Source organism: Poecile atricapillus, chromosome 6 (assembly GCF_030490865.1).
Source record: "Poecile atricapillus isolate bPoeAtr1 chromosome 6, bPoeAtr1.hap1, whole genome shotgun sequence".
In the NCBI taxonomy this organism is placed as follows: Eukaryota; Metazoa; Chordata; class Aves; order Passeriformes; family Paridae; genus Poecile; species Poecile atricapillus.
In genome coordinates, this window is record NC_081254.1 from 34,138,344 (window position 1) to 34,166,245 (window position 27,902).

General features: G+C 37.5%; 1 protein-coding gene across 5 annotated transcripts in view; it reads left to right on the plus strand.

Moving 5' to 3' along the window:
• PLEKHA1 (pleckstrin homology domain containing A1) overlaps positions 1–27,233 on the plus strand; it is a 30,896-nt gene extending 3,663 nt beyond the window's left edge. For 2 of the 5 annotated variants that reach the window (XM_058840905.1, XM_058840906.1), the window contains exons 2-12: positions 9,813–9,973; positions 11,352–11,408; positions 12,153–12,198; positions 13,636–13,733; positions 16,200–16,331; positions 17,203–17,346; positions 18,313–18,381; positions 20,522–20,586; positions 20,951–21,014; positions 21,340–21,429; positions 24,675–27,233. In XM_058840905.1, the coding sequence (XP_058696888.1) occupies positions 9,833–9,973; positions 11,352–11,408; positions 12,153–12,198; positions 13,636–13,733; positions 16,200–16,331; positions 17,203–17,346; positions 18,313–18,381; positions 20,522–20,586; positions 20,951–21,014; positions 21,340–21,429; positions 24,675–25,004 (1,236 nt within the window). In that variant the 5' untranslated portion in view covers positions 9,813–9,832 and the 3' untranslated portion in view covers positions 25,005–27,233. Of the gene's footprint in view, positions 1–9,812; positions 9,974–11,351; positions 11,409–12,152; positions 12,199–13,635; positions 13,734–16,199; positions 16,332–17,202; positions 17,347–18,312; positions 18,382–20,521; positions 20,587–20,950; positions 21,015–21,339; positions 21,430–22,541; positions 22,613–24,674 lie in introns of those variants that run through there. The other 3 variants (XM_058840907.1, XM_058840908.1, XM_058840909.1) reach the window with 3 other exon arrangements.
• The last annotated feature ends 669 nt before the right edge of the window (positions 27,234–27,902 follow it).

The window sequence follows — 27,902 nt, forward strand, 5'->3', positions numbered from 1 at the left end:
CTTGCAGAAGCATCTAGAATGTGTAGGTGTTTCTTTAATCTTGGAGAAGGAACTTATTAAGCTTTCTGGTGCAGAACTGTATGAGCCACTTACTCTTAACAGATGTTATCTGCACAAGTAGGGAGTTGCAGGTCTGGTAGACATTTGTGGCATTCAACAGTTTAAACAGTTTTCAGGTTTGAACATATGCCTTTGCCTTAAAATCTGAATAGTTTCAGGTATTTTACGTAGAAGAAAGGTGGTTCAATAGTGAGGTTGCTGCTCTAGGACTTGGGAAACAGGTTCAGCTCACTGTGTTGCCAAAAATCTTCCTGTGTGGCCTGGGACAAGCTGCATCTGTGTCCCTCCATTCTTGTACTGGGTGTGCTGAGCAGCAGCAGCTCTGCATCACAGGAGCGTTCAGGGTGGATGTCAGGTTGGATGTGGCCAGGGGAGGTGCTGATGTGGGGCACAGAGCTCCCTAGTGCTGGGAGGGAGAGGCTGAAGACACTGCCTAAGTTAAAAAACTAGGGGTAAGCTCCAGGCAGGAGGAGGAAAACCAGAAAAATACAGTGGAAAAAAAGGTTTTGGCTGGAAATCTCTAGTGTCAGAGAAAGCAAGCCCTTAAAACTTTAAGGAGCACTGCATGGCCTTGTTTAACAGAATTTTAAAACAATGCTTAAAATACCCACACAAACATGTAAATCTTTTATGTTATGGTTCTGCCACACTGGGGACAGTAGCAAAGCTCTCTCTGTTCCTTTGTTGCCTGTTCTCTTCTTTGGAAGATGCTTTTAATTCTAGCTAGCCATTGCATCCAGATGTTTTAGATATCAATTTAGCTCATTTGTTTTGCTGGCATGGTTAAGTAGAATCTCTTAAATTTGGCCTGATTTACTGACTTTTCATGTGAAAGAGGTTGAGCTTTTCTACTTCTCCACTCACCCAAAGGGAAAAAGAATTTGCAGCCACCTCTAATGAGCAGTGTCTTTGGTAATTTTATAGAGTTAAAAGTATTTTGGATTTAAAATCTTTCTGGTATAAATAGGGCACTGTCATTGCTATAAATTGAAAATGTAGACTAGACAGCAATTATCAAGCTTTGCAAACATGTTTTTGTTGTTGAGAGTCAGCACTCCCAGGAAGAGTCTCTGTATACTGACAGATAGGTGATAAATTAATTCATTTAATATGTAATTGTTTTGATGTGTATGTTCTCCCTGGGTGCTTTGGTACCCAGCACACTTACATCCCATGTCCAAGAAAATGTGTTGGAACTTGTTCAGACTAGTGACTTAATTAAGTGTTCTTCTGTTAAGCACTAAAACAGTTACATGCCAGGTTTGTTGTAAGAGTGAGCAGTCCTCTTAAAACTGCACTTCAAAAGATGTTGTTCAATATGTTGGTTAACTCTTTAGGGAGGCTGAGAATGACAAGTGGGAACTTAGGCTCGGCTAATAATTCAGCTGGCAAGTTATTCCTATATCTGGTAGACTATGCCTGTGTGTGCAGCAGTGCTGGAAGGTTGGGTAAATTAAAGGATGTTAAGTGTGTCTGCTGATTCAGGGCTTCAGGGTTTGGTTATCTTGAATTTTTTATCATTAACCTTTTTCTTTTGTTCCTCTCTTAAATCAGGTTCACTGTAGATGCTGTAATTTATCTATACTGTCTTCCTACTTTGTGCTGGTGCCCTGATTTTTGGGTGGAGGAACAGGATTCCTTCAGGAGGTGCTTTCTGTGGGAGGCAGCGGTACAGAGTATTGAAAACCATCCTCATGGTACATCCAGGATTTCCAGGCTTGCTGGATGTACACAGGACTTGAGACTTCTGCAGTGTTTCTGCCTCACTGTGTGTAGGTCAGACAGCAATCCCACGAAATGCCAAGAGCATGCCTGGTACTTTTGGGATTATTTTGTGGGTGGAGGGGCTTTATTCTCCCTCCACACCACAGCTGAGGTTTTGAGAAACACCTTTGCCAGGGCAGAGCAGCAGCTGGGCAGTAACTGCTATTTGTGTCATCCCACAAATGAGGAGGAAGGTGAGGCACAGCCAGGATGGGCTATACCTGCCATGAGGACAATTCCCTGTGCTCATGGCTTAATTCCAAGGAGGAAGGCTGCTGGAAATGGATTCTGTGAGAAGTTACAGTGAGTGAAGTGTTAGTGTGCTGGTGCTGTGCTACAAAACCTGGCACTGCCGATCAGCTTTCACTTTGTGGGGTTTATCTCTGTGTCGGGTGAGACTTCTATTAAATATGCCAGAGTGGGGTTTGATTTTCTGAATTTAAGGTGTATAAAAAAGAGAGGGGGAGGATAATGTCCCAGAAACGTTGCCATTTGATGGAAGCTTATTTTTTCCCTCCCACCTTAGTGAACAGGAGCCGGCGTGTTCTGTAAATGCGCATTGGTTCTCTTACATGAGACAGACAAAGCCCTGCTCTTCCTAAAGAGCTTTCACTACACTTGCACTTATTGAAGAGCTCTGAGATTAGTCCTAATCTCTGGCAATCCTTGTGTAGTGCTGATATAACTGATAAGTGAGCTGGATTCTGGAGGAAATACCAAATCTTTGCAGTAGAGGGAATTTTGGCCCACATAGTGGATTATACAATGTAATGAACACTGTCTGTACTGTAAATATTAAAATAAATGAGGTGAAAATTGAACAGCAATGATTTTTTTCCTTTACAAAGTTTTAATGTAGGTGCACCATTGCATTTTTCTTTATTCTGTATTGAATTTGCTAAATTAGATCTACAAAATCAAAATTGATAATCAGTTACTGGCTTTGTGTAGTTTGATTTCATTAAATCTTTTTATATCTGTAAAAGGGGTGAAATCAAATATTCATCTGACAATGTTATTTTCATTACTTGATATTGAAATGAACTGAAAAATCAGTTACTTACAGCCCTTTCTTTAACAACATAAGAGTATTCTGTGAAAACTGAAGATAATGCTAATTTCCTAAGCAGCTGGCCTTTCCATTTCTTACGTACTTCCCAGGAAGGTCTGTGTTTATTTGTACTGCTGAGTTTTTACCCAGGATTCAGAGTGAAAATCAGCAAGACTGGCTCAAAAATGGCAAACTTCATTATTCAACCAGCCTCACCTTCTCTTTGTATTTGGACTTCCTAAAGTCAAATAAGCTTCACCAGGATTTGCAGTTTGATTCAGATGGGGATTTGAAATAGCTGGGAGAGTATTGAATTCAAGTGCTTGGCTTGGATGAAACAGTTATTAGTTTATTGTTGAAATTAAACAGGGTTTTTTCCTAATGACTGACTGGTAATAATAAGTAATTCTAATAAGTAATGTGGTTATTTCCTGCTTAATTTTTAATTTGGTTTGGTTGTCATGAATGGACACTTTCTATAGACTAAGCATGTAAGCATCTTTAAGAACAATGACCTATTTGTCATATTTGGAGTTTTGTAGGTGGCACTTATTTAAAATTTTGAAAAGGCTGATTAAAAAAAACTAAATAATTGTAAATATTAATCAACTCTGAATTTGCATTTTTAAGGATTTTAACTAGTATGTAACTGAAATTAATAAGCATTTAAAAAAACTTGTTTTGAGGCTTGTGTGAGATATATGTCAAAGTAAATTAGAGTAACTGTATTTTGTTTTCTTTTATTGTATTTATCTCTGGTTATATCTCATTTTGAGTAACTACATTATCTAGAGGTTTAATATAAAGTGATGAAAATTGCATCTAACTGTTGTAAAGATTTGGTGTTATCGAACATATTCTATCACTGTCTCTTAGCTTTGTTATTTTACTTCATTGCCTTGTAAGCTGGTCATCACTCATAAGTTATTAATTTCAGGAGCGTTTTTTTATAATGGCCTCATTGCACAGGATGCTTCCTTTTATTTGTGTTAGTGCATTTAGAGGGACAATTAAAATAATTGTTTTAGCTGGGCAAAAGCCATTAATAGGTGAGGTTGTTGTTTTTTGGGTTTTTTTGTTCTGATTTAAAAGATCAGTGATAGAGAGGAGTTTTACATCCTGTGCAATGCATTTCCTCATTCCATCATATCCCAAAGCCTTTGGTTGCTATTGCAAGTATCTTAAAATGGAGGAAAACAGTTAAGAACAGGAAACATCACTTAGAGAAATTTCTGCAGTAGTTTTTGAGGAAGTGCCACTCTGTTCCATGGTGGGACTTGTAGATCAGTATTTGAAATAGGCTGGGGAATTATGGATTCAGGTAACTTCAGAACATTTTCTGTAGAACTCCAAATTTCACTTAGAGCTGACTGATTTTATTTTTTTTTTCTGAAGTGAAAGTAACATCACAGGATAGTATTGAATAAAATTACTCATTTGACTTTGCTGAGGTACACTGGAAAAGATGGGAGTGGTTGGCTTGCCCTGATTTAACAAGTGTTCCTGGAAAACAGCAGATCAGCATTTTGTACACAGAATCACGACTGGGTAAGACTTAAGTTCAGGATAGGGCTGCTGGTTTTGTTAGATGATTCATCAGTGCAACGATGATTTTTCTATATTGTGGTCTTCTTGGAAGCTGAATTAGGTACTGGGAGAGGGATGTATCTTCTGGCATTCCTCATGGTTATGTCAGGGATAGGAGAGGTCAGTGCCACTTGTACTAAAGGCTTTTAAATTTGGAAAATTGATTTCTGCTTAGGAATGTTTTTTTTGAGGTGAATACTGGCCTTTTGCAGCTGGTTTTCCTTCTTTTTGACTACTTTAGAAAGGGAGTCTGAATTTAGGGGGCAGTGTATCCTGGATACTTCCAGTTCTCATTTTTAGATGTAGTTAAAAAGTTGATCATAGTGTCATAGGCTGCTGGCAAATCAAAGTCATGTCTGTCCTATTAACAGAAGTATCCAATGTCTGCTGTGCCCTCCAGAACAAAAACGAGGCATTGCAGGGTCTTTGGGAAATTAAAAAACTGGGCTTGTAATTTTAAATCTATCAGTTCTGAATTATTATCTTTTGTTGTCAAACGTCTTGCAGCTGAGTCACCTCTCCAGCTCCTGGATTAGTTGTTTGTGGGGGGGTTTTGTTATGTTTTTGCTGCTTTGGAAGTTGGATGAAAGGTGAGCAGGAATTTACAGTATTGTCTCATAGCAGAAGTTATCTCTCTGGTGGACTGCCTGTGCTGGGAGGTTTTCAAGGAAATAAAAAGAGGTTTGAACTGCTGTCTTTAGAAGATTTATGTGACTTGTTTTCAGAGGCTGCTCTGAGCTTGTCTTAGGGTTGGAATTTCCCCCTCCCTGCTCCCTTTCCTTGTTGTGGATGTACAGAAGAAGGAAAGCTTTCATTGCCGTGCTCTTCAGGGGATAAGCAGGGACCGTCTGAACTCATCCCTTCCCCTCGGGAGGCAGTAAATGGTCACTAAAAGAGATGACCAGCTGGAGAGCAGCTGATTTACAGCAGGAAGCTGCGACTAATTGCCTAGGCAAAAGCCAGGAGCCCTCACTAATTAAGCTGTCCCTGGAACTGCAGGAAAGACTGGAGATCGCTGGGGATGCTGCTTTACCTTCCCTTTGTGGTGCTGGAGCTGCTGTAAACAGCAGAGCTTAAAAAGGGAGGTGGGGAGGAGGGATGGGCATGACTCATGGCATCATTTTATATTTATCAAGTGGAGGTGTATGAATGTTGTTCTTCATTTCATAGGGATGAGTAAGTAGGTAATGGATGTTTCTTAATCTTCTTAGCTGATAGAAAAAGAACCCCAAAGTCATCTCCTGGGGTAAGTTAAATCCAAAGTTCCAAATGTCCACATGTTAAAGAGCAGGAAGTAGAAGCGTTTCTCTAAATTAAAGAAATAAAAGTAATAAAATATACCCTAACCTTGGGGAAAAGACATGTAAAATAAAGAAGTATTTTAAGTGCTCTCCTTGTATTTCTTAATCAAGCTCTCCTGTGATAGTGCAAAGTGTATTGCATGGTCATTTTATAAAGACAAAATTCCACTTGCTTTAGTCAGCCAGTGGTGCGTGGTTTGTACCTACCCGTGGAAATGAAGTCAAAGGAGAGATTGGCCCATAGAAATGCTATCTGGCACCTCACTTCAGTCTTGTCTAGACTTTGTACTTGAAGATACAAAAGCTGCAGCCAATCTGTAATGGAGGTGAACTCAAGAACAGGTGCTGGTGGGAAACTAAAAATAGGAATTAATGTGGGGGAGTTTAAGCCGTATGTTATAAATGGTGAAAAGGAGACGCTCGTGTGCCTCTGCAGGTCCTGCTTGTGCAGTCATGCATTTACAGTGAGACTGGGGAAGGTGATCTGGGATTTTTATTTATAGTGGTGCCCAGGAGGCCAGACAGCTCTCAGTGTGGGATATAAATGTTGGGGAATGTCGGTGTGTGTTGTACCTCAGAGGAAAAGAGCGGGGAGAGGGGAAATCTGAGAGAAGCTGGGCTGATGAGCTATGGACCTCCTAAATTAGTACCCTGCTGCTGGAAAGAGGGATGTAAGGCTTCAAAAATAAGTGACACCTCCTGTTTAGATTATAACTCTGCCCTCCAGGAAAGAATTTTAAGGAGCTGGCAGTTCTTTCAGAGTGTTACTATACACCACAAAATGGGTTTTCAAGAACATCTTTGTTTCTGTAGGATTGTGGCAGGAACCAGGAGGAAATGGGCCACAGGGACATTTTTCTTGAAGTAGCACTATGTCAGTAACCCACATCTCCACTGCAGGGAGGGAAGGCAAAATAAAATGAAGCTGTATTTGATGCCTTCAGCCTTTCTAAGTGCTCATAATCTTTTTATAATGCTTGATTCTGGAAGAGTTAATGCACTGTTCCGTGCTGCAGAAAATAACTAAGGGTGCATGTAATAATGCTGTAAAATGTACAGACTTGGAGATTTTTGTTTCATAATTGCTTCAAATAATTTAATGAAAAATCTCATCCATGCAAGGCATGATCTGTATTCTGAAGACATTTTAAAGTTGAAGTTCTGATGAATTCTTAGGCTGCTGGTCTTCCAGCCAGATTTCCTGCTCTGAGGAATTGGAGTTCTGCAATTCTTTGTATGAATCATGGCAATTCCATCAGTGTTTTTTTGGTCTGTCTAGAGTTGTCAGGAGGGGGATCATGGTGGTGGCTTTGTCATGTGTTCAGTCCCTTCAGTAACTGGAAGAAAGGCACAAATAGATTTATTTTTTTTTATAATGCGCATTGTAAATTGTGGTACGTTAATGAAGATTGAACAGAATTGCTATTAATTTATAGGGGAATCTTGCCAAAGTGTAAAGTGTGGAAGCAGGCTTTTAAAAATGAAAAACAATTGCATGATATTGTGTTTGATTTAAATTTATTATAAAGTCAAAGGGGTTTTTTTTGTCTCTTATTCTTTAAGATCATCAGTCTGGTAGAGGTCTGTAATCCCGTGAGGAATTTTAAACTAATGTGAAGAAAACAGCAGTTATACAATTTACATTTTTACATTAGTGTTAGTTTATGCTGTATTTTCATTAGAGGACAGAATAGATGCAAATAGTATCATTTTGTAAGCTAGAAGTTAGCTGGTAGTACTTTGAAATAGAAAGTATTTATTAATTTAGGTTAGGGTTTTCTTCTTTAAGAATTGGTTTACTGACAAATAAGAAAAAGCTTCTGAGTTTTGTCTTTTGCCCTGGAAAAAAATTTCAAGTATTGGAGTAGTTCAGCTTTGGCTAATTGTGTGTTCATAATGGAGCATTATGAGCATCCTCCTTTCATTTTCCTTGAAAGGTTTTCTGAAACATAGATTCTCTTATAGGGGGAAAGTGCTTTGAAAATTCAGTTGGTTTTATTCAAGGATTGTTAATCAATCCGTATCTTGTTTCAAAAACAAGTTTTCCTTGTTTCATTTTCTTCACATCTGCAGAGAACACAGCTTTAAGTCTGCTCAGACAGGAAACCAGCCACCAATATTTGCTTTTTTTTTAGGCACAGGGCTTTTCTGGGCTTCATAAACTGTTGATAGGAAGCCTAAAAGGTGTCCTGGAAATGCTGGATGATTTTGTTGAGGGACCACCTGGCACAAATTAGGGCAATGCTGGTAAATACTGGCAATTTTTATTTCATTTAAATGCAAACAAGGTGTGATGTCAAGTTCTGCCAGATCAGAGGTGTAATTTAAAGAAGAGCTGCCCTTGAGCTTGCCCTCAGATGTGTTTATAGGGAGATGTTGCTTCAGTGTGAAGTGATCCCAGGAGCCTCAATTGAATTAGTGTTGAATGTTTGTTAAAATAATGATATTGCCCTGAGTGCTCAAGTGTTTATAACTATAACTTGGTTACAGAATTTGACTTAGATCTGTGATATTTAAATTGTGAGGAACACACCAAGAAAATTTAGATTACCTTAGTAAATTTTCTTACTTTATTGAAGAATAAACCTTTGCATATTTAAACCATTGTTGCTGGTGATAGACTTTTAAAAAACTTCTTCTCAAAGTGATTGAGTCAGAAATTTGCTTGTGTTCTAATTAGTCACATAAAATGACAGCTGTAAATACATTATATATTTATAAAGAAATGTATAATTTATATATAAATTATACATTTACATATTTGTATATTGATCCCCCCCAAAAATATAGGTATCTGAGTCCCTAAAATAAACAGATTCTGTCCCCAGAACAGCACTTGAAAAACTGTCTCATGTTTTGGTGTGGTATATCAGTAGGTAACTACAAATAATTATCAGGTGTCTGTCTCATTGTATGTGTATGTAAATGTATTTTAATAAAGTAACCTTGAAAAAGTATTAAAGGTAAAGGAGTTAAAGAAATACTAAAATGAAACTTGCATATTACACAGTTAAAGCTGGAAAAGTTGGAAAATTATGAAAAATGTGAAGTGCTTCAACCTTCTCTGTCTTACATTAGTATTTTTGGATCTGTACTATTTCTGAATTTTGTAGCAAAATGTGAAGACTGAATCATTTCTTTCCTGCCCTGGGAAAGATTGGCATCAACCTGATTTTTATCATTTTTAGATGAGTATGCAAATTTATCTTTGGTCTTACAAGGCTGGCTTTTAAAGTAAAATGACTGTCCTGTAAAATAAAAGGAAGCAAAACCCGTGATAGTCTGCAGTAAGGCAGAGCCATAAAAGGTGAATGGTAAAATGGTAATAGGTTAGCACAATGCAGCTTTTAATTTCATTTTTTAAAGGAAAACAAACTAAAAAAGCGAAAAAAAGAAACAGGCCCCGTACTCACCCCAGAACAAAAGCCAGAATAAAAGCCTGGTGCACTCAGACCTCAGTACCACGAGCAGAGGGTGCTCACATCTGTTGGTGCACATGCAGCTGCATTTTTCCTATTTAATGTACAAGAATGAAAAGATGTCTTCTTAGACACAGAGAAGAAGTGCTTTTTGTAGGAGAGAGGAAAAATGTGAACAATGTTTCTAAAAGCTTTTTTATTGCACTTTGCCTAAGGAAGATATAAAAAATTGTGTTGGGCAGTTGAGCTCCTGACAGAGATTCTTTCTTGGCCATGAGAGACAATGTCAAAGGAGGAAGTGTAACCCCACTGCCGTCTCAATTTTGGGCATGCTGTGAAGGAGAACCTTGATTTTTCGGTGATCTTGTAAAAGTCTTGATGCTCATCTGCTGCTTACCACTTGTAACTTTACTCTTAGGCTATTAGATCTGCTAAATACATGCTTCAGAAAGTCCTGTCTGAAAATCCAGTGGTGGTGCTGTGGGGAGCAGCTACGCTTCACTTACCCTTCCATAGAAACTTCTTTAAACTACTGATTGAAACAGCTCCAAATGTCATGGGTAGGCACAGAGCAGTCTTGAGATTAGCAACAAGGAACTTTGCTTACCTCCTGTGTGTTTTGTTATGCAGTGTGATGTCCAGGGTCAGAAATGCCTTATGTGGATCGCCAGAATCGCATCTGTGGTTTCCTAGACATTGAGGAAAATGAGAATAGTGGGAAATTCCTGCGGCGGTACTTCATCCTGGACACACGAGAGGACAGCCTGGTGTGGTACATGGATAACCCACAGGTGAGGTGTTCCTGGCAGGAGTTTCCTGGTTTATCTCAATTTTGGATCTTCTAACCAATTTGCAAAAGAAAAGTGGGGTTTAGTGTTATGGACCTGGAAACTGGGGGGAAAAAAAATAATTGACATAAGTGAAATAATTGTAAATCAGTTTAATGTAACCAGATGAGCCAAATCACACACCCCAGTGTTTAATTCACCTTTAACCTTATGTGGCAGTGTGTGGTTTTCTTTGCATTACATATTCCTTCCCCTCAACAGAATCAGTCATTGAAAAGCAATTTTTAATGAACCCTGCAGTTGCAGTCCAGCTTGGATGGTGTATGAGTGAGGACAGCTTGCATCCACTGTGATGGAGAGCAGCCTTCAGATAAAAGCTACTTTTACAATGTTCCTGCATCCCTGTGTTTTCTAGCAGAGGGAAGAACAGATAATTGCTCAAGGTTTGGGCACAGAGACAGTGAGAGCGTAGGATCCAGGTCAGCTGACAACTGCCTGCCAGAAGAATATCCATGTACCCTTCTGCCAGGAGCAGCAGAGTTAAAAAGCATGAGTCTGCTGTTCAAAGGAACCAGCAAAAACAAAATGTAAATGAAGTGCAGCTCGATGGATGTGACTTGTGACTGAAGCATTTAGCAGTTCTCACTGAGGAGAAAAATAATTTCTGCAAGTAAGACAGACTTCAAACATTTGATCTTGATGAGTGAAAAGAAGCAATTCAGGGCATGTGGACAAAATCTTATAGTGCTGTAGAAATTGCAGTTCCTCAGAAGTTTTAAGACTTAATGATATTTGCAGTGCACACCCTGGCCTAGGTTTGGCCTTTTATTTTACATGTGCAAATGAAAGGGTTTCTTGCAAGAGGCAAATTGAAACTTCTTTTCTACCACTGCTGTAATTTTGAAGAACTGCAGAGTTTTTATAACTATTTGAAGGCCTTTCTAAATCCCTGAAGTGATTGGAAAATATGTGAGATGGCCTTTGAAGTATCTGACATAATAGATGAATGTCACTTCTTGTCCCTTCCGCATGCCCTGGTCAAAGTACATGAGACTCCAACATCTGTTAAGGAAAAAGTATTCTTTCCGGATTTCCTGGATGCAGACCCACAAGAATCCTTTTTCCTCTAGTGAAATACATAAACCTCTGAAACAATTACTATTTATATTGTTTCTAGCAGTCTTTCTGTTTTTAGTTAACAGATGTGTGTATAATAAACAAGTAGTTTAGATCCTGTTTCAAGCATACATTGTGCATTGTCTATAAAAATATGTAGGATTTTCTTTTTGTTTGTGGATTTACTTGCTTTTTATGCATAAACACTGACTGTGGCATGAAAATAAACTAGTTTCACTTTGTAACATACCGTGATTTGTTTCAGAATCTTCCCTCTGGATCTCCACCTGTTGGGGTCATTAAACTTACCTATATTTCAAAGGTAAGATAATTAATATGTGAGACACTCATTAAGTTCTTGGTGGTAACTACCAAGGGCCTCAACTTCAGACAAATTTAAATGCTACTTACTCCTTTTGCTTCCATGATACTCCTGAATTAGAAAAGTGTTAAAACACTTCAGTAGATTGAGATTAAAATAAGAACAGATTAATTACTGTGTTGTCTCAGTTTGCTTTGTGATTTCAAACAGCAGCTCTTTGTGCTCATAAAACTGACATTTCAGTTCTCTGAGTATTTGAATTCCCATTAGTCTTGGAGAAAAGACAGGCCATTTATGAGGGGGAAGATGTCTTTGGGATGTGATACCTTGCAAGTAATAATGACTTTTAATAGACAGGACAGAAAAATTTCTGAAAAATACCTAGTTCCTTATGCTGTGTACACAGTTAGTTCTAAATATGCCTGAAGGGGAACTGTGAACTAAAAAAGTTTCTGTGGTTAAATTTGTAGCAGATACTGCATTAATAAATAAATGGAAAAAAATACTTGACCTTTTCTTGTCTTTCTGCTCATTTCTCATTCTTCCCTTGCATTTTTTGTTGTCAATACTGTATCTTCCCACCTTCCTTGTTTGTCTTTCATGTTTGTTTTTACTTCTCTTTCTCATTGTGCCTAACCACCTTGCTGTGCTGCTAATCTTTGGATTTGCCCAGTTGAAAGAGAATAAAATTTGTGATATCTGATGTGTATTTTTTGACATTTATAATCTTACTTTCCCTTCTAGGTTAGCGATGCAACTAAGCTGAGGCCAAAGGCAGAGTTCTGTTTTGGTAAGTTTGGCATCTGCTGTGTGCATCAAGTGCCTTCTTCAGAAATTTGGAACAAAGATATTGTTCTGCAGTTCTGGTACCAGCTACAGCTGGTAGTGTTTAAAAAGTAGCTTATATTCACTTTCTTCTTTAGTATGATGGAGATGTTGGCTTCCTCATAAGGTGTTCTTGTGTTTTTTCACATTACAGCTTAATGAGGAGTAGATGAGAGCTGTTTTTTCAGATGTCTGAAATTTTTGAGGCATTAATAAGTAATGGAAGTTGTTTTCAGAAAGATGGCCTGCCTGTCAGCTGGGAAGACAAGAGCTTAACTATTGAAATCTTTTACTGATAAAAGAGTTGATTTAATTGATCTAAAAATACTGTCAGTCAATGCTCTTAAGCCAAATTTCAGCTTCTGTTGCTGCACAAAAAAAACTTCTTCAGATGCCTTCTAGGTTTAAATTTGTTTAAAATTTACTGAAGTTTTAGGTAATCGTAAAGCTCCTCCTGGTTTTAGGCAAGTAACCAGTGTGTCAGTTCAGTGCCATCTACAGATTCCTCTGCACATTTGTAGAGGGCTTTGTCCTCAGCACTTGTAAAGTTTCTCCTGTCCATGGGCCAGCTCTAAACACCTTAATGATCCAAGGTGCTGGGTTCAATATCTCTAATTTATTAAAGTTTTTCATACTTTGTGTTTTTTATAAATTTCTTGTCTTTATATTCAGATGGCTTTAATCACTGTTCACCTTAAAATCTATTTCAAGAGTAAGCTGTGATTTTTTTTATATTTTTTTTGCTGTTACACTGAAATCAGTTTGTCCTTTTTGGATAAAGGATGCCAGATGTTGTGATGTGGATATATAACTCCTTAAAATATGTTTCTCTGCCAAGTCATTAAAGTAAAATACAATTTGTGTATTTTATATAATTTTATATAATTTTATATAATAGCTGTCTTAAAGTTGTTTAGTCCTGTGCATCGTACACTTAGTAATTAATTCGGGTTTTTCCAGCAATTAAAAAAATTTTAAAAAAAGTAAATCAGTGACCATAGTCATGTTCATAATGTCACAAAGGATTAGAGATTCTGGGCAGAGGATTAAAAGGAGAAATTTTAGAAGTCCCCAGGTATAAAACTTGTTGCTTCGGGAAATTGAGAAAGAGGAAATGGAAGTGCAGAATATTTTGATAAAATTCAAGACTTCATATTTTTTCAGAAAAGTAATTTTTCAAAGTTTGTATGATGTCATTTAAGTGGAGAGTTTAAATTACTATTATTTTAGAATAAAGGAATCAAGTGGATTTATGTGTCTTAAGATGACTTTCTAAAATGAAACACAGCAGAGCACTTAAATACCTCAAATGGAATTTTCTTCTGAAATCAAATCTTTTCATAATGATTTTAATTTTGCTTTTAAATGTCACTTGTTAACTTTTCATAATGGTTTTTAACAGTTATGAATGCAGGGATGAGAAAATATTTTCTACAAGCCAATGATCAGCAGGACCTAGTTGAATGGGTAAATGTTCTGAACAAAGCTACCAAAATCACAGTAAGTGGCTGAGTTGATATTTAGCAGTGCTTTCAAATGGTGACTGTCTCAAGGTGCTTAAATGTAACCTTTGCCTCCAGTTTCTATCACCACAAACAAGTCTTGGCTTGACTTTCCAGTACTTGGAGAAACTGTACAGAACCCCCCCTAAATCTGAGTGTAGCTTACTTTTTGAGAATGGGACAAAAGATAGTCTTTTTAATTACAGCATAGGATTTTTTTCTAATAATTTAAAATTAATTGTGCATACTTAATGTTATTGGAAATACCCAGACAACACTAGCACGTAATGAAAAGATACACATACTTCTACCTGCTGTCAAAAGTTGGTATTTCTTAAAGTACCACTAAAATACTGATCAAAGTATAAATAATAAAAGTATATATTATAAATATATAAAAGTATAAAATATAAATATATATATATAAAAGTATAAATTATATAAGTATATATTATAAACTCCAAAGGCTCTCTCCTGATTTTGAGTAACATTCATGCAAAGAAACACTGATGGTTCTTCTGGTAAATGTTAAATTACTTTTCTGGGTTGCACCAGGCCAAGTTATCTCATGATAGAAACCCCCATGTGTTATCTCAGTCTTTTCAGGAGGCAGAAGTTACAGTTTTGTTTTCTCCAGTTTTGGGGAAGTGATGGCAGCGAACACTTGTGAGAGCACACCCTGACAAAGAGGGGGTTCTGAGCATGGGTGCACACATTTGTGTTTGTTGTCAGTGACTTTCTCATTTTTGGGTTATCTAAGGATGTTTACATGAGTTCTTTGCATTGTTTTAATGTAACCCACTCTTTAGAGTTATAAAAACGTTACTGCTAATAATACATTTTAAAAAACCAGAAGTACAAAGCCTTCTCACTTGGGTTTTTCACAAGGAGGATTCATCACAACCAGGCCTTAGCTGTTTCCAGTTGAAGAAATTAAGTGAATAAATAATTAATTGCATCAATTTAGAGTGAATGCTGTTTATCATCTGTTTATCTTACATTTTAAATGGCTGGTGAAATCATTAGTATTTTGTCTTTGAAGGAACAAGCCTTTGAACCATTCATCTGTTCACAGCTCAAGTACAGTATTAAGTACGGCAAATTACTGAATCAAATAATTAAAATCACTCAATTATTAATTTTAATATGAGCATTACTTGCTGCAGCTTGTAATCCTCCAAGATTCATTGCATGTTTTAGTCCTCTTGAGTGCTGATAATGCCAGAATAACTGTGAACCTCTGCAGCCTAGCACACTGTGTACCCGTTTTTGAGTGCTGCTTGAAAATGCCTTCAGGTGAGGAGGTGGTTGTGGGCTTGCTCTGCAGCATTTTCAGCAGGAATTTGTGACAGCTGAAGCATTTGCCCACAGAGCTCCAGATTTGTAATGCTGAGGCTTATGAGTGTCTTATTCTTCAGTGCTGGACTTGGCTGGGGATGGAGTCACTGGCAAAGGGGTGGCCAGCAGGACTCTGTCCTAGGCTGACATCTGCTCTCAGCACTGTCTGTACCTCTCTGCAGGCAGCATTTCATAAAATAAGCACTCCTGGGTACAGGAACTTGAATCACAAATATAAAGTAGCTTTGGTTTCTTGTCTAGATCAGTTCAATTCCAAGTTTTGAATGTGTCACAGTCTTGGATGGACAATCTGTGTATCCTTCTTTCTGAAGGAGTTTGGATGTCTTTTGTAAATACCCAGTAGGTTGCTGGGTGGGGTATTTGGGTGTGAGACTTGATCTCTTCTTGTTGAAGTCATTTCAGATTTGCTATATTAATATTAGAGGTGAAGGGGATTAGAAATGGAAAAGGTCTTGTAGTCAGTGCATTTCTTAGATTAAAAAAGTTTACTCAGAAAACTGAGTAAACATTTTAGATCAAAACACTTACAGGGAAATCAAATTCCTGTGCAGTTTTGATGCTTTAGTTTCACATTTGAGAGAAATATCGAGTAGTTACTGATAGTTAGGTAGACAGGGTCATTTTGGACAGAATCTAGCAATATGTGTATCATTAATGGGGTCAGTAACACAGTCTTCATGCCAAGTACATCTGGGGACAAGTGTCACACTGGTCAGACACCTGCTGTGACCAAAGTCCCAGTGTTTATGGCCTTGCTGTGCTGGCTCTGCAGGCACTGGGGCGTCTCCACTTTCTTATTAAAACTGAAAGCAGCTGAAAAATAAAGAACCAGTTCTATAAATTAGCAGTGCTTCTTGAAGATTAAGTGGAGAACTTCATGGCAATGCTTGCAACTGATTTCATCCACTGAAATGTCGTTATTGGCACCACTTTTCTCTTGAGCATTAAAGCATAGTCATTGCAACAAACTTTTCTGTAAGCCATTTTTAGCCTTTTACAATTAGTGACCATTTTTAAATCCTGCTGAAAATGCCTGAAAATTCTTGAGTAATGATTAGAGGTTTTTTTCATGAAACTGATGTCAGTTCTCACATCCCAACTGCAGGTACCAAAGCAGTCTGATCCTCTCTGCCAAATGGATAATGCAAATCGTCAAGCTGAAAGCCCAGGTGGAAAGAAGCAAGTCTCTTACAGGACAGAAATTGTTGGTGGTGTTCCCATCATTACACCCACCCAGGTAATAATAATGATAATAACAATAATAATAATAATAATAATAATAACAACAACAGCAACTTCAAACCAGTTATTTGACACACAAAGCTGTACTTTCATATGCACCTTTTATTCACACTAAGTGGGGGTTCTGAGGATTTTATTCCCTTCATACAAGATTTTAAAGAATTGCTTGAGTATCAGTTTTCTTTTGCTCACATGTACCTGTTAGTATAATAATAAGATTTTTGTGTGAAATTAATTGTTGGTGTTAACAGTGATGAAGTTCTGCCCCTTTTACAGAAAAAAGGGGAAAAAAGTGATAAGGAAAAGTGGAGAAAAAAAGTTTGTGAGTCTGGACAAGCTTATGGAAGTAGAATCTGTGCAGTGCTAAAGATAGAACTGAATCTGTTGCTGAAAGTTTCCTGAGCTGAAAATAGTTACAGATTATATGAATATCATGTAAATGACATGTATGCTCCCAAAATGCATTTAAAAAGTTGATGAATTCTGATGTCTTGTAGTCCTAGAAATAACTTTTTGTTTGCTGTAGCCACCTTTAGTGTTTTGCCCATGTTACAAGTTTGCACTAAATACATGTGTGTATTTAAATCTGTACCATTCTTTTACTGAGTGTTTGTCAATAGTATTTGAAAGTATTCAGCACTTTCTTAGTTTATTTTCTAAGAGCAGCTTACAGGGAATCTGCCCCTGGGGAGTCTTAGTTGTCTCTGGAAATCAGTTAAAATATTTTCTTCTTTCACATTGGAAATGGGATTTGTGAGCAGGGGACAATAAAGTAATTTCCTATTGTAACTACCATAGTTATTCCTTGACCTTTAGGGAAAAGCCCTGAGAGTATTCTGAACTTTCCTGCTTTTTTTTTTTTCTAGAAAGAAGAGGTCAGTGAGGGCAGTGAAGGGGCTGACAGGAATTATTTGAAGCGGTCACAAACTCACCTTCCTTATTTTGCTGCTAAGCATCCCCCAGATAATGCCATTATCAAAGCTGGTTACTGTGTCAAACAAGGAGCAGTGGTAAGTATTATCAAAAACAAAAGACAATTGACAGTGGTTTTATTACTACTGACAGTAATAAGGATTAACTAAAGGTAAAATTTCTCCTCCAGTAGCACTTAATTTTTATCTGTGTTACTTCTTTCCATGACTTTCTTTGGTGTTGTGTTATTGAAGATATTTTAAAAGTGTGTGCACAAACTTCCATGTGATGGTTAGTGCATGCAGCTGGGAATTCTGTTCCACATTCTGTAGAGATCCTTGTTTTGCTTGTTAAAAACATCTAAACTGGGACAGAAGTTCAGTGCCTGCTTTTTAAATCAATAAAATGTTTAGAAAAAGCTGATTTTTCAGTTCAGAGGAAGAATTTTACAGTTTATCAGACTGATTAACACAAGCAGAGCTATTCATGTGATGCCTTGCTAGAAGAAGGAACAGTTCAGATTAAGCAAGATGCACATCTTTGAGTTCTCAGACTCTTTTTATCTTGGATTATGAAGCTTCTTTTTGTGACATCCCTTTTTTAGTTAAAAATAAAGTAGAAACCTCTGATGTATTGTCTTGGAATTTTTCCTGCAGAATAGTTTGGCTGCTGAGTTTCTACAGTTTGAATAAATCTTAGAAAAGAGTAGCTTAATTAATTTTTAATTTTTTCAGTTTTCAAAAAAATGTATTAGTTGTGCACATTTATGCATATGCATAATTATCTTGGTGACACTAAAGATGCAAAATTTTAAATATAATAATTATAATAAACTTAATATTAATACTACTGATATAATATTAATATTATAATAAATTTAATTATAATAAACTGCAATGAAGAAAATTAAAATTAATAGTTATGAATAAATAGGAATTACACAATATCATATACTATAAATAAAAATTAGAATGGTAGATATAATTCAATATATTCATAATACATGACATGTAAGTATATTTTATATATAAAATATATAAATATTTATTTCTTTTCGTTAACAGATGAAGAACTGGAAGAGAAGATACTTTCAATTAGATGAAAACACAATAGGATATTTCAAGTCTGAACTGGTAAGCTTCCAATTCTGTGTTATTTTCCAGTGACAGTTGCAAGAAAATCTGAAGGAATACGCTTGTGTTTGAGAAATGTGCTCTGCTGCAACTCTTGAGTCTGTACTGTAATAATTTTTCATGATTGGGAGGAACAAAAAACTTAATGGGGCAACTGTTCAGCTGTTCAATGTGTTTGGGAAGCTGCCTGTAGGGCACTGAAGAACAGTTATAAAATCTACAGTCACCCTGATTTTTGTATTAGTACTTTGTCATTTTACACTCTCATATAATTAATTGTGTTGTTGAAATAGCTGACCACTGTGGAAAAGACAAAACTATAATCTTTCAATTCTTCATTTAAGGTTAGAATTATGTTTTATCATTCACCCTAGATGTGATGGGATCTTCTCCCACACATTTGTTTCACCAGGGCAGCCAAGATGGACAAAAAACTTGATTTCCAGTTCAACAGCAACATTTGCAGAGTTTCTTTTAGTTTCGTGACCTTTCTCTTTCCCTTGTCACTCTTAAGTCTTTGGCTGATTTTGGCCAGATGTTAAATGCCTTCAGGCTTCATTTAAAAATTAAATGGCTGATTCTGAAGACAGTTAAGTGTGGAATTAATTTTTTGGGAAAACAGACTAAATGTAAGAAAATCTGAACCTAAGGGATGAAACCTGAGTTGTAAAGTATTGTAAATCAAGGAGAATTGAGTTTACAGGCCAAACATAAGATGTAAAATGTCAAGAACCCAAATTTCAGGCTGTTTCTGAAGTTAACTTTGATTTAATTTCTAATGAGGGCGTCTGCAACAGTAGCAGGGGTTTGATCTTTCATCATTATCTTTGTTAAGCTGTCAGCAGAACAATTCTGACTCATTGCCTGTAAGAAATCCTTTATTTTTATTTAAAAAAAAAAATCTGAGCTCAGATTGCTCACAGACAAGTCTAACCCAGTGAAGAATTTTACTGTGGGAGAGTATAATAGAAGGATGGTAGAAATACTTGCACTTTTTGTGTTTCATCATGTTTCTTGAGGCTGTGTCAGTCCACAGGAGCATAGTGGAATACAGGCAATAGGAGACTCAGAAAATGATAATTTTTGAGCTGGGGTTTTCCCTTCAAGAGGTGTCTGTACTCCAGAGATGATCTTGCAGTTTGCACTTGATGTTTTACTTTGAAAATGCATTTTAATGCATTGATGATTCAATCTAGGAACAACAGAGAAGACCTAAGAGGAGCACAATAACTGAAATCATTGTGTTTTAAACCTTCTACATTTGATCTGCTGTTGAGCAAAATGATCTATGAAAACTTCTCCTGGAGGGTGGTTACATTTGGGTGACATTTGCTGCTTGCTCAGCATAAATCTCCTAAGTATCTGTTAGAGAAATGCTAGGGGAAGTCATTCCAGAGGTGAAAGCTTTTGTTTTATCTGGAAGTTGTAGCTGACTGTAGCAATCCATTATAACTTGGCTTAAAGAAAACACAGTAGGAGGTAAAATAAGTTGTTGTTTGTTTGTGGTTTTCTGCAACAGCCACTGGAAAATAAAAGTATGTGTGACATTATGTTGTCATGGGAAAAGTGAAAGTGTTTCTGTTTGAATGTTCTTGCTTTATTCCTGTGGTGTGAAACTTTAACACTTATTTTCATTATGGTAACAGAATTTCTGAATGCTTTGAGGGTACTTGCTCTTTTACAGGTGTTAAGGACTGGTTTCTTTGTAGTACTTTTAATTGTATTAAGTGTAGGATACAGTTAATCTTACTTAAAGCTATGTCATGCAGTCCAATTAACAAAGCATCTTCTATGGTAGCATTTCATAGCAAATTAATGTAATCAAAATTTTAATGAAATGAGCTTCTTGAGGCCAGGGTCAGTTGTGTGATCTGGTATGGGGAAGACGACAGGGTGGCTGTCTTCATTGTAGTATGGAATTAATGTTTTGGGAGGTTCTACTTGTTGGTTTGTCCTCCTCTTCATTGCAAGTGCCATGGTTGATTTAATACCAAAGCAAATGAAATTTTGGTTGATATCACTTTTTTTCATAAGTGATTGCCTTGAAAGTCTCATATTTGTAAGACTGTTGCTGTCCTGGCCTCTGGCTTTCTGTTCTAGTTGTTAGGTACACTGTACTAAAACATGTTTCTTTTTTCAGGAAAAGGAACCTCTCAGGGTTATACCACTTAAGGAGGTCCATAAAGTTCAGGAATGCAAACAGAGGTGAGGAGGGAAGCACTGATATCATTACATGGATGGAATTCCCTGCTTGGTCATGGCCAGGCTGCTTCTTGGAGAGTCATTCAATAACTTCACTTGATGTGTGCATGTGTGGGGTGTTCTTTCTATATGGGACAGCACATTGTTTTGTGCATTAAATGGGTTTTGAGGGGTCTGTATTATTATGTGCCACTGGTAAACTAAAGAGTCTTAGGGCTAAAATTAGTAAAAATCCGATAGTAGAGTGATAAAGGAATGCAAAAGTCAGACAGCAAATGCCCTGATTCTCTGCCAGTTCTACAGTCTTGATAAAATACAGTAGGAAGGTTGTACTTGCTTTTGAAGTATTTTTATATTTCATTTGCAGTGATATAATGATGAGAGACAATCTCTTTGAAATTGTAACAACTTCTCGAACCTTTTATGTGCAGGTAATTTCTTTTTTTAAACTTCGGGCAAACCCAAGAGACTGCCAGAGTTAAATACACTTTGGAAGTAAAATAGCAGCACTTTTTCACTTTGACCATAACATGATTTTTCAGGGGGGGATGTGATCCTCAGGATATTCTATTTACTTCTTTATATATTTTATAGTAAATTCAGAATAAGACCTTAAGAAATGTCTGGGTTAAGAAACAAAGTCCCTCTGGGTTTCAGGGGGACGCTGGCCAGCAGGGTTAGGTTGTGCTGCTGCAGGTGGTGGGACAGTGGGCAGCTGAGGGTTGTTGCTGACTGTGGTGTTGTTGTTGGCTGCAGGCAGACAGCCCCGAGGACATGCACAGCTGGATAAAGGCCATTTCTGGGGCCATCGTAGCGCAGCGGGGACCTGGCAGATCAGCAGCTTCCGTACGTCACCCCCAGGAGCTGCCATTAGCTCCTGTTCACTTGTGCCATTCAGTCCTGGTTTTTTCCTTTTGCCTTTCCTCTCTCCTGTCCTGTAGTAACGTGGCCTCTTTGCATGAACTTTCAATCAGACTGGTATCAAATACTCTGTGTTTTTAATGGAGTGCTTTTTTTTAGTCCTACCTGTGACTTTCTGTGCATTGTTTGCTTGAACACATAGATAATGCAGTGCTAACCTAGAGAAATTCAGTATGATCTGTCACTATGACTAGTTTGGGAGTTAAATTAAAACTTCTAATTCCTGTGAGGTGTTTCTGCTAATTTCTATGTTTTGCAATCAAATGACAATATCCTAATTTCTTTGTAACAGCTCTCACTGCTAAATTGTCATTCTCTGTTGCTGATAGCTTATTGTATATGCAGATACAGATAAAAATTTAAACTAAGAGATCTGTGCTCACATGAATTAGTTCTTGCTGTTGGAAGTGCAGTGAGAACAGCATCTTACAGTCCTGCACTGGGGCACTGTGACAAGTGTTAATATTTCTGAAGCCACGTGGATGCCAGCATTTCATACCTACTAGCATTTAAACTGTATTAGTTATTTAGCACAGAGGTCATTAAGTTGTGCAAAGTAGTGGGAGTTACTCTGGTGTCACAGTGTCTCCAAGTATGTCCAGATGTAGCACCAGGAATACTTCACAGTTCAGGTACTGCATGCTGTGTTTTTCATTTTCTGTCTCTGGGATGCTTTGTAATAAACTGAATGTATCATTACCCCCATAATCTGAAATCTAATCATTCAAACTTGGCTTTTGACTACAAATTTGCATTGATACCATGTTCCTGGTAACTCTGCTTAAGCTATCAACCAATTTTTGGTAGCTGCTTCATGCTTTTATTTAAGACTTGCTGTTATAAATTTTCTCTTTGTGGGGGCAATGAAAACACGCAGGTAACTTTTCTTTCTGTACGCTTTTTTTCCTTTTTTTTTTTTTGTGTGTGGGGCTAACTGAGCAATGTAGCTATGACTGTCTGCATCACTTCTTGTTCCCTCTGTTGTCCTCTCTCCCAAGTCCAGGTGACTCTAATCTTAGCTTTGCACTGTGTTCCAGATGCGGCAGGCCAGAAGGCTGTCGAATCCTTGTATACAGAGGTATACATCAAGAACTGGTGAATGCAGCACGTATGTGGGCTCTCATGGAAACTCGCCTTCTTAACAAGAGGGCTAGGACTAGACACTAATTTGCACTACAAAACAAACTAAAAAATAATGCTACCTGTTGTCATTACCATTACTGAAAACTAACTCATCAATAATACCATTCACTCACAGGTTTGCACTGTTTTTTCTTGCTTTTAAAATGATTGGAAATGAAAAACGCCAAAACCACTGCTTATACGTCAAAGCACAGTAAATATTTAAACATAAGTGATGTGATATCACTTTAGTAGGAAAGTGCTACAGCTAATTTGCATGAGAGTTCATATTTCCATTTTACTTTACATTTCTTTTGAAACTGCGCAAAAGCAAGATTAAATTGAAGCTGCCCACAAACTAATACAGATGAGTGCACACAGAACATGCACGGTTTTAACTCTAGGATTTGGAATCAGGCTATATAGTAGCCTGATTTGCATGGCTTATGAGGTCTCTGCATGAAATGATTAGTTCAAACATAGAAGCACTATAAAATAATGTATAATCAATATACTATTCAAAGCAGGGCACCTTAGGAGTAGTGCAGCAGCACAGTCTCTTAACTAAAATTACAAACAGTGTGGGTAATAAAATCTGAATAACCTTCAGGGCAGCTTAGCAAAAATTCAGAGATCTTGTCCTAATATCCCTTTTGTCCTATTTGGTGAAGTAAAGTTATTAATAATAAAAAGAACGGTAGGTAAATCAGTGAATCGTAAGTTCAAAGCAAACTTTTTTCTTTAAGTGGAGTATCAAATCAGGTATAAAATAAGGCAATGTAAATGATGTGAAATACTTCAGTGAAATTGAGCACTAAACTCAAGTCCAAAAAAAATGTTGCACAGGTTCATCCAATAACATTAAACTCATTTATAAAAAGAAATCTGGTAGTACTTGACAAAATCTATTTGGATTAAATTTATTAATTCATATGTCGTAAGAATGTCATGACTAAAAGAAACTTGAAAAACTACTGTGGAAAAAAATAAGAATTGAGGATGTATATTTGCATCTTGGACACACATCTGTGATGGGTTTGGGGGTTTTTTTGGCTAACAAAAGTGCTTGAGAGATGCCTTGATTTGTGTGTGCACATGGGTTGGCAGATTCCTTTAGTTCCTGGACTAACACTGGTGATGGCAGAACTGGCAGCAGCTGCAGCTCCTGATGCACACACAGTTCACTGCAACATCACACAGCATTTGGATCAGAGCATTTCAAACCCAGCACTGCTCAGGGATTTCAGACAGCCTGACAGAACTGATGGATGCAGTGCAGAACCCAAGGAACTTCTTGTTCCTGTTCAGGAGGTCAGGCTATTCCAGGACATCCAAATGGCATTCCATGGCTGTGCTTCAGACAGCTAAATCATTCCTGGGTAGTCTGGGGATTTGTTTCTCTCAGTAAGTAAATGTAAAGGTCAGCAGAATAATGAGAATAAACACAAAATAATAACTTGAATGGAAGGAGTAGCTTCAGTATCAGTTTCTTTTCTAGGTCATGAACTTTGGAAACTTTTATATACCCTTGATAGCTTAAAATTTTTGTTTGGTCCTTGGGAGAAACTGGGAAGATTTGGTATCCCAAGAAGAGAGAACAGTAAAATGTGCATTACTTCAGGATTCAGGATACGAGTGCTTGATTTATATTAATAGATCTGAATACATTTTCCTTTTGGAAAGATGTGATTTTCAATGGCCTTTCCAATGTGCATCTTCAAGAGGTTATTAAATATCTTAATAAAATGAAGAGCCTCAATTTGCTGGACTATATTATAAAGTCTGCAGAGCTGCTGTGCCTGGTTTAAGAATTCAGTTTCATTCAGTGTAGCAGCTGATGTTGCTGTCACATCCTGCTGTGAGCTCACACTCAGTAAAGCAGTGCCTCGACAAAGCACCTGCCTCCTGCTGCCGTGGCTGATGCTTCGCTTTGTGTATTTTCTGTCTCGATTTTTTTAATTTATTTTTTTGTGAGTGTGACATCTGAAACTGCATCTTTCCAACGTGACATCAGCACCTGGATCTGACACATTCCTTTCTTTTTCCAGGAGCATCCCGAGTCTTGTTCCGAACCCGGCCATGCTGTCCGTGCTGCCGGCGCAGCCGCAGGCAGCTCACATTCCACAGCCCCTCACGGCAGCCCTCTGGTCCCAGCCCCTCACCCCAAACCCCCTGCTCTGGAGAAGCGAGGATTTCACGAGTCTTTTACCAAGGCCAGGTCAAGGAGCTACAAGATCCAGGCTGTCACTCCAAGAGAATCAACTTCCAAAGTGACTGAACGGGGCCCCTGGGAACCCCGGAGCAAAAATGGCACTCAGGAACAGGATCCTGGCCTTGTGGATCTGGATGATGCAAGCCTTCCAGTTAGTGACGTGTAGGGATGGAAGAGTTTGGAGAATGATCCATTTGTTCGGTCCTTTAATTTCCTTGCTTGGACTTTGAACCAAAGAAAATTCCAGGAAATGAGAACAAAAAAACGAAAAACGAAACCGGAGCACTGCTGTTATATATATGTGTGTGTGTGTTCCTGTGCACACATGGGTATATATAATGTGTTTGCGTGTTGCCTTTCAGCTGAGGGTCAGAGATGGACCTGAGGCGTTTTCTCAAAGCCTGATAGTAAATCACTTACTAGGGAGGGGCCAAACTGCACAGTTTAGGAAAGAAAAAACAACCCAAAATGCATTATATATATATATATATAAAAAAAAAAGTACTTCTGCAAGTAAGCAAGGTACCAGCAACTTCTAATTCCTAATCTGGCAGATCTACTAAATTTGCAACTAATGCTCTATTTTGGAGAACTTGTTGCCAACAAATGTGACTATTTAATTTCATCTTAAACTACAGTAAGATTTTAAGCATATATGAGAATTTTTTCTCTCCATGACTTTCAGATACCAGGAAATGCACAAAATGTTTCTTCTGTTCTTTAGGATCAACAGTGTCAACTGATTTGTTACTAGAACAAGAATTCTGAACTCCCTTGGAATTCTAGTTATGGTGCTGTAAAATTTCCACTAAAATAATATTTTGAATAGTCAGCCTATTTTTGATGCACTCCTTAAGGTGGGTTATAACTTTTTGCACATTTGGATTTCCACGGACTGCATGTAGTGGTGTTTTGGAGGGGGGAGAAGAGAATTTGGACTTTGGAATTTGGACACTTTAGATCTTTTTAACTAAGTAGGGTTTGTGTTGTGTTACATTAGGCTTTGCAGCAATTATGTTTTCTTAAATGTTTAAATGTATTGTTTGGTTACTGTTTTGAGAATGATTTCCTTCCCAGTGCTTTGTGAACAGTTCTTGTTTCTGTATTGATCAGTGGAAGAGCTCCTTTAGTTGTGTTGTTATTGGTACTGAACTGTTCCTAGTCCTGCAATCGTGGCCTATAACTTTTGGTGCACTAAGAATCTGAAGTGCCTGTGTTTTCTCTCACATTGTTGAAACACTTTTGGGTTAGTGATGTACACAAACCATTCTTCCTGGGTTTGAGTGTTGGCTTGGAGTTGCTCTGGATAGCACAGTTTGAAACAGCTCTTTAAAACAAGGTTTATGCCAGGGGTACCAGTGTTCTGGTGTTGCACCCACTGCTGTGCAATATGTGTTCTTAAAAAGTGACTATTTGTTGTTTGTGTACATGGTGTTATGGGGCATCAGTGATGCCAGCGAGGAGAACCTTTACATTTCAAGTATTGGATTAGATAATGTGTACTTTTCATCATTTTTGGAAAAAAAAAATGTTTGCTTTAATCCCAACCCCACAAATATCTCATGCTGCTGCTTACTGTGATCCCGATTGTCCAGCTTTGTGAGATTTCCTCTGTCTACTGGAACCTAAGATACATATCAGGCAAGTCCATCTTCTCTCCATCTTCCAGTCTGACTTCCTGCTCGAGAGATACAGATGGCTTTACCACAGCAATTTGTTGATCCCAGGACAGAATAATTGGTGTCCAATATAAGAATGGAATTTAATTAATTTCAAAACCTTAAATTATATCAGCACCTTCTTTTGGTTTTGGTTTATTTTTTTCTTTTATCCATAAGCTAACTAACCACTGTCTTAAGGCAGTGGTGTCTGTAAATTACTGGTTTTGTTTGACTTTAGATATATGTGAAAACTAGCACAGAATTGGAAATTACTGTAAATGTCTGTACTAGTATTGTAGGTTTTCATTTCTATTAAAATAAACCATTAGCTCTTTAAAAGCTTATTTTTTCACAAGTACAGTCTGTGTGGAAGACACTTTGCATTGTTATATTTTTACTGTAGTCTAACATCTGAAATCACTTGCTCTGGTACAGCTTTCACACTGCATGGTCATTTTATTATATTTTGGTATTGGCAACTTTACACATTGGGTGGAGGTAAAGCAGCTCCATTATGGGACTTACAAAAAGAGGGAAAAAGAGAAAAATGAAAAATGAAATGAACTACTGTTGTAGTTCAGTAGCATAGGGAAATATTTGTGGTTGGTCACTGTCAGGGTCTCCTATTTATCAGTACTTTTATAAATCTATGAAAATTGTTAAATTATTTTAGAAACAGTGCTGTAAATATGTCACATTTAAATTGTCAATAAATCAGTTTGGGTAACTTAAAATGACGTCTGCTTGAGTTTCTTTGCACCATGACAAGTATGTGATCAGAGCAATATCTTCTTTTTCAGCACGGGAGAGATCAGATTCTCCTTTATCCAGCCATAACATCTCTAATTCTTCAAATCCAATCAGGTTGTGTAGCCTAAGAATGAAATTGAACAGACTGAGCTGATTTTCTTGTGCTGTTCTCAGTTTCTTCTGTGGAAGTTTTACGTGTTATGCAAGGGATAGTGATTAAAAAAATATCCCAGGGGAAGAAAATCTAACAGAAAATGATTTTTCTGTCTTCATGCTGGTGGATCAGAAGGGTTCTCTCTCAGAGATGCTTTCCTGAAATACAGACTGGGCACAGTTACCCAGATTCCACTGCCACCACCTGGCTGTGCACTCTGCCCCTTCACTGAAGAGGAAATCGAATTATTCTGTATGGCTACAGATTTAAACCCACCGTGTTAAAATAAAATATTTACAGAAAATGGAGCTGCTGACTGCAGTGCACATTCCTGGAGGCGTTTTTGAGGGGTGATGCTCCAGGATACAGATTAATAAAGTGGAATATTCCTTAACCTCGTGGAATATCAGGATGTCAGCACCACCTAGGGGTCACACTCCAGCTTTAAAAATCGGTCAAGTCTAATACTAATGTGCTTTTAAAGTGTATTTCACACTTA